The sequence below is a fragment of the Chaetura pelagica genome, unplaced genomic scaffold (genome assembly GCF_000747805.2).
Source record: "Chaetura pelagica isolate M959 unplaced genomic scaffold, ChaPel_1.0 scaffold198, whole genome shotgun sequence".
In the NCBI taxonomy this organism is placed as follows: Eukaryota; Metazoa; Chordata; class Aves; order Apodiformes; family Apodidae; genus Chaetura; species Chaetura pelagica.
In genome coordinates, this window is record NW_009954317.1 from 95,699 (window position 1) to 102,219 (window position 6,521).

At 47.0% G+C, this 6,521-nt stretch overlaps 1 protein-coding gene across 1 annotated transcript in view; it reads left to right on the plus strand.

Moving 5' to 3' along the window:
• The window catches only part of GABARAPL1 (GABA(A) receptor-associated protein like 1), a 13,517-nt gene extending 10,604 nt beyond the window's left edge, over window positions 1-2,913 (plus strand). The window contains exons 3-4 of the mRNA XM_010004144.1: window positions 598-716; window positions 2,848-2,913. Of these exons, the coding sequence (XP_010002446.1) occupies window positions 598-716; window positions 2,848-2,913 (185 nt within the window). The remainder of the gene's footprint in view (window positions 1-597; window positions 717-2,847) is intronic.
• Window positions 2,914-6,521: the final 3,608 nt, after the last annotated feature.

Below are 6,521 nucleotides of genomic sequence, written 5' to 3' on the forward strand. Positions count from 1 at the left end.
TTGGCTGGGTTTGGAGCAGGGGCAGCTTCTCAGCTTCTTACAGGAACCACCCCTGGGGCCCTTCCCCCACTACCAAAAAAGCCACCAAACCAGCACACACAGCTACAAAGTTCCTTTTCTGAGTGGTCATGGCCAGAACACAAAAGAGTTAAAGGAACAACATTTCTTTTTGCAATTTTCTTGTGCAACATAGTTCAAGCAAGAAGTCAGAAATCTGTTTTTAGGAATTGGTTCTCAGGAATGTACACACTTAGATTGTCCAGGGTGTCTTTAATGTATAGAATTTAAAGGCTAAATTAATTAGAGGTCTTCCCACCACTCCCTACAGAACATTTCATACCATGGTAGGTGGAGTGTGAATTTAAAGGGGGGATGATCTGAGGCATGTACCTGAGAAACTGCCAGTTTCAAGTGGTTTGGCTGCTAATGTAGTTAAAATTGTGAAGCTACTGCTTTTTTTTCCCACGTTGTTAGTTTTTCCCTACTTTTTACATATAGCATGTGACCTCTACCACCAAAAGAAAACAACCGTGGTTAGGGATAAGGAAAAAAAGAAGTCTTACTGCATCTAAAGCATTCTCCTCTGTTCCTCTTCAGTTGGCCAGTTCTACTTCCTAATCCGAAAGCGGATTCACCTGAGGCCAGAGGATGCCCTGTTCTTCTTTGTCAATAATACCATCCCTCCCACCAGTGCTACCATGGGCCAACTGTATGAGGTAAGCCTGGCCTGTCTCTTTCTCTTGTTGGTGTGTCTGGATGACTGAATATCCTCACTGAAAGACAACTGAGCATTACTCAGCTGTCAATGGGCACAGCTTCGTCACAGATGCCTGAACACAGGCCCCATTGGCCTGGACTGTTTCCCATCACCTGTTCAGGGAAGTTACATTCCACAGAGGAGCCCTAGAAGCCTCATACAGTCATAGAATGTGCCAAGTGGGAAGGGACCCCTCAGGATCATCGAGTCCAACTCCCATCTGTCCCTATGTAGGGCACCCCTAGAATTACACAATGTGCCTGAGAGCATCATCCAAATGCTTCTGGAACTCAGGCAGGCTTGGTGCTGTGACCACTGCCCTGGGCAGCTTGTTCTAGTGCTCAACTACCCTCTGGGTGAAGAAACCTCCTTATATCCAACCTAAATCTCCCTCCCCTGATTCAGCTTCCTGCCATTTCCCTGAGACCTGTCACTGGTCACAGGAGTGAAGGGATCAGGACCTGCCCCATCTCTTACCCTATTGAGGAAGCCACAGACTGCAGTGAGGTCACCCCTCAGCCTCCTCTTCTCCAAGCTGAACAATCCAACTGACCTCATCCCTTCCAGACCCTTCCCTATCCTCATGGATCTTCTTTGGACACTTTCTAATAGTTTGATGTCCTTGTTATATCATGGTGCCCAAAACTGCACACAGAGCTCAAGGTGAGGCCACACCAGTGCAGCGTAGAGCAGGACAACCCCCTCCTTTGACCAGCTGGCAATGCTGTGCTTGATACACCCCAGAACAGGGTTGTCCCTCCTGGGTGTCAGGGCACACTGCTGGCTAATATTCAGTTTCAATTCAATAATAGCAAAGAAAGGTGTATTTCTAGTTTGGGTACATAGAATCATAGAATGGTTTGGGTAGGAAGGAATCTAATTTTAACTGATTGTTTGATAGTTGAAAGGGTTGTCATATCAGGTGGTGAATAGTTGACCCAGCCATGATATGGTGGTCCTGCTACTTTCATAAGGTATTGAAATAAACAACTTTATTATTTGTATTTTGGAGAAAGATTGTGTTGAGATGGGGGGTTGGAGACAGACCATATACTTTCCTGTTGATAAAAAAGGTATTTCCTTTTAGCCACAACACAGTATCAGTGAGCAACTGCCTATAAATACATTGTCAAGGAACACTTATTCTTTGTTCAGAGTTACTTTTTAATGACTTGCACTGTGTATCTGAGGACCTTGCAGGACACTGTGAAAATTGCAGCCTGGCATTTCTTCTGAGCAGTGTTATTTGATTTACCTTAAAGGCAAATTCTGTGCTCATCAGAGGAGTGTTCCTCAATTCTATAGCCATTATATCACTGCTGGTTTTCAGCCTGGATTGATTTATCCTTGATTTCTCCATCTGTTGTGTTAGTATGTTTTAATAGGAGAGCTCCAGTATGGTGCTGTGAGCCTTATTTGACCTATGACTTTTTGACAATAACTGGATCATGTGTATGTGGACTGGCAAAGATAATACAAGATTAAGACATGCAGGGAGTTTTCCAAATCTGGACATGGAGGAGGAGAGTATGTCTAACTGTCCAGAGCTGACATCAGGACTCTGTTCTGGCACTTCGCAGATTTTTTGTGTCAAGGTATCACTTAATATCTCAGCTTTACTGCCCACATTTGAAGCAGGCCTAGAAATACAGCTTGCTTGTCAAAGTGGTCTGAAAAATGACAAATATAACCACATTTCCCAAGTACTGTATTTGGAATTTTTAAAGCCTTCCAAGTCTCTCCTCTCCATCTTAAGGCCGTACCTGTGCTGGGATTCTGCTGCACAGCCTGCAACAGTCAGAGCTGTTTCTGCGGCATGTTTGCAACACACTCTGGTTGTGGTTCTTCAGGTAAATCCACTGGGTTCAGAAATGTGACATGCCTGAATTTAGAGGCAGTGCTACATCCAGAGAGAGGGGGTTCCTGTGCACTGTCTTTGGTGTGAGGAAGTGAAGCCTTTGATGTAAATCAGGAGAAAAAGCAGGAGCGGTTGTGCCCTCTTGTTACAATGACCTCTTGGTTGGGCTTTTTCACATGCAGAGGGGTTACAGGGCTTTTTTTGGTTACTTTTCCCCTTTCTCCCCCTTCAGGATAACCATGAGGAGGACTATTTTCTCTACGTGGCCTACAGCGATGAGAGTGTCTATGGCAAGTGAGCAGCCCCCCCAAGGCATGCAGGCGACACGGACTGATGGAGCAGACCTGGGGGCGGGGTGGGGGGTGGGGGGATGCTGGAGAGGAGGAAGGAAGGAAAACGCCTGAGAAGAGGGGAGGAGAACTGGAAGTCAACCACGTGCACAACGCCATCACCTTCCATGTGTTAATTATAACCATTATTTTTTAAATTAAGGGGAGGGAGGGTAAGGGGACAGTGAGCTGGGTGAATGAAGGGGTCAGCTGAAAGGCTAACAAAGGGTTCTGTGCTGAACGGTGGGCAGACTCCACTGTTCATAGTTCTTCTCTTGCCACAGATGGAAGTAGTTAGCCCTTACTAGAGGCTCTTAGACAAGGCAGTGTGGTGAGGCTCCAGGAGAGTGACTGGGCAGGATGGCCCTTTTGTGTAACCCTTTAATTAGATGCAGAAGGCATGCTGTGTAATGTACATTGTCCTTGTCGTGCTTTGCCCAGGGCACGGGCTGCACTCCTGTGAGAATTCACTCTGCCCACACGAGTCTGTCCTGTGCTGACCCAGCTTCTATGTGTCAAGTGTTCCAAAGGTATTGCATTTCCCATCATTTCCATCAGTATTAGAAGGGCTAACTCTGAGGGCTGGAAACTCTTCAGCTATAAGACATGAAGGTTGGGGAAAAGAAGGAAGGAATTACTTTATTTTTTCCTTTGTTGCTTTAGTTGCAAGTGCTGTACAGAAAAAATGGATACAACTCTTTTGTTCTTTTCAGTGAATCCAACTGATTAACTCATTAGCATAGAGCTAGAAAGGACCTCAAGAGAATGACTAGCTCACTCCAGCTCTGAAGCAGGACTAAGTATACCCAGTGAGTTTGCCACAGTTGCTCATCTGATCTCTTCATAGTGAACTTCACTAAGGCAGATTCTTGAGGCTACTAAGGTTGCCTGTTCAGTTGCTGGCTACCCAACAAGTGGTAGAGCTTTTTTCCCTACTTTAGTCTCCCTTGCTGTGCATTAAAGCAACTAAGTACTAATGGTTTTACTGGGGAACACAGAAGAATGTCTTGTCAGTTTCCTTGTACCAGTTTTCTGCAGTTTTGAAGATGGTAGAAGTCCTGTGGGTTTAGCCTTCCCTTCTATGTCTCATCCCTGTACAGCCCTTGCACCACATGCACACACAGAAGAAATCAGTCACTCACATGTGTGTTTTGCTGCTTTTTTGTGGTTAGACAACAATGCTAATCTTTGCTACAAGAGAAGTGCTTTTAGAGTTGAAGAGGAAGGAGAATAGATTGTAAGTTTTTTAAAAGAATATTTTATTTTAAGCCAGTGTTCTTAGAAAGGTGCTAGAGAGATTCTGTCCTGTGCAAGCCTTATGCTGTCATGCCAAAGCAGTTTCTGTCCAGTGGCACAAGCAGTAGATGTTCCCATAACTGCCATAACTCTGATGAAGGTGTGGGGTTTGGGGAGTGAACTGACTTTCAGGAAAATTCTGGGGGTTTATGTAAAAATCAGAGAACTGGACCTGAAGTACTGTAAACGTTACTACATTTAAGGGAGGGAACAAGTGGGAGGAAAAGACAAGAAGGATGAAGAAGATGGACAGAAATAAGGTATTTGCTCTATTTACATGATGTTAGATCCCATTTCTCTGCATTCCTCACGAATGAGAAATCAAGATGAGAGCTCTGATTGTGGGAGACAGGAAATCAGGTTTCAGCTGTCTCTGACACAGAGGTACACAAGGCAAAGAGCAGGGTGGGAGCAAGAAGTGGAAGTCACTAGCAGAGCTGTGTGAAGGTCAGGGAAGGCAGTGCAGTGAGGCAGGAGGGTTGCTGCCCATTTGGTATGGGAGATAGCAGGTGGTTGCCTGTCTTTTAATAGTCAGACCAGGTCCCCCCAGGGTGTTTAGCCTCCTGAGCTGGAAAATAGGGGCGGAGAGCTGAACAACTCCCCCAGAATCCAGGAGGACATAGTTAATGATCTGCTTCTGCACCTAGACACACACAAGTCTATGGGGCTTGATGGGATCCACCCTAGAGTGCTGAGGGAGCTGGCAGGGAGCTCATTAAGCCTCACTCCATCATTTATCAACTATTCTGGCCAACAGGAGAGGTACCAGAGGACTGGAGGGTAGGTAATGTGACACCCATCTACAGGAAGGGCTGGAAGGAGGATCTGGGGAACTGCAGGCCTGTCGGCCTGACCTCAGTGCCAGGAAAGATCATGGAGAGGCTCATCTTGAGTGAGTTCACGCAGCAAGTGCAGGGCAGCCAGGGGATCAGGGCCAGCCAGCAGGGGTTTGTGAAAGGGAGGTCTTGCTTGACCAACCTGATCCCTTTCTATGACTGTGTGACCTGCCTGTTGGATGTGGGGAGGTCTGTGGACATTGTCTGCCTGGACTTTGGTAATGCCTTTGACACCATCTCCCACAGCATCTCCTGGAGAAGCTGGCGAACCCTGGCACAGACAAGTGTGCTCTTCACTGGGTAAAAAACTGGCTGGATGGCTGGGCCCAGAGAGTTGTGGTAAATGGGATCAAATCTGGTTGGTGGCTGGTCACCAGTGGTGTCCCTCAGGGCTCAGTTTTGGGCCAGTCTTGTTCAATATCTTTGTGATCTGGATGAGTGCACCCTTAGTAAGCTTGTAGACAACAACAAATTGAGTGGGAGTGTTGATCTGCTAGAGGGTAGGAAAGCTGTGCAGAGGGACCTGGACAGGATGGATCTTTGGGCCAAGGCCAGTTATATGAGGTTCAATAAGGCCAAAGGCCAGGTCCTGTATTTTGGTCACAGCTGCAGGCAACACTACAGGCTTGGGGAGGAGTGGCCAGAGAGCTGCCCAGAAAAGGAACTGAGGGTGCTGGTTGACAGCTGCCTTAATATGAGCCAACAGTGTGCCCAGGTGGCCAAGAAATCCAATAGGAATAGCATGGAATAGCATGGCCAGAAGAAGTAGGGAAGTGACTCGGCACTGGTGAGGTTGCACCTCAAGTACTGTGTTCAGTTCTGGGCCACTTAATCTGAGAAGAACATTGAGGTGCTGGAGGGTGTCCAGAGAAGACGTATCAGGCTGGTGAAGGGTCTAGAGAACAAGTCATACAAGGAGTGGCTGAGGGAATGGGGGTTGTATAGTGTGAAGAAAAGGAGGCTGAGGGGAGACCTCATTGCCCTCTACAACTACCTGAAAGGAGGCTGTAGTGAGGTGGGGGTTGGTCTCTTCTCCCATGTGGATAAAAATAGGACCAGAGGAAATGGCCTGAGGTTGCAGCAAGGAAGGTTCTGATTGTGTATTAGGAAGAATTTCTGTACTGGAAGAGTCGTCAGGCACTGGAACGGGCTGCCCTGGGAGGTGGTGAAGTAGCCATACCTGGGGGTAAATGTGGTACTTCAGGGTTGTGTTGATGTTGATCTCAGAGGTTCTTTTGAACCAGGATGATTCTGTGATTCTGTGAGGGGGAGTGTGTGCAAAGGGTGCAGACAGAGGAGTCATAATGGGCAGGCAGCAAATCATAGAGTCGTAAAATGGTTTGGTTTGGAAGGGACCTTAAAGATCATCTAGTTCCAAACTCCCTGCATGGGTAGGGACACCTCCCACTAGGCCAGGTTGCTCAGAGCCCCATCCAAGGTGGCCT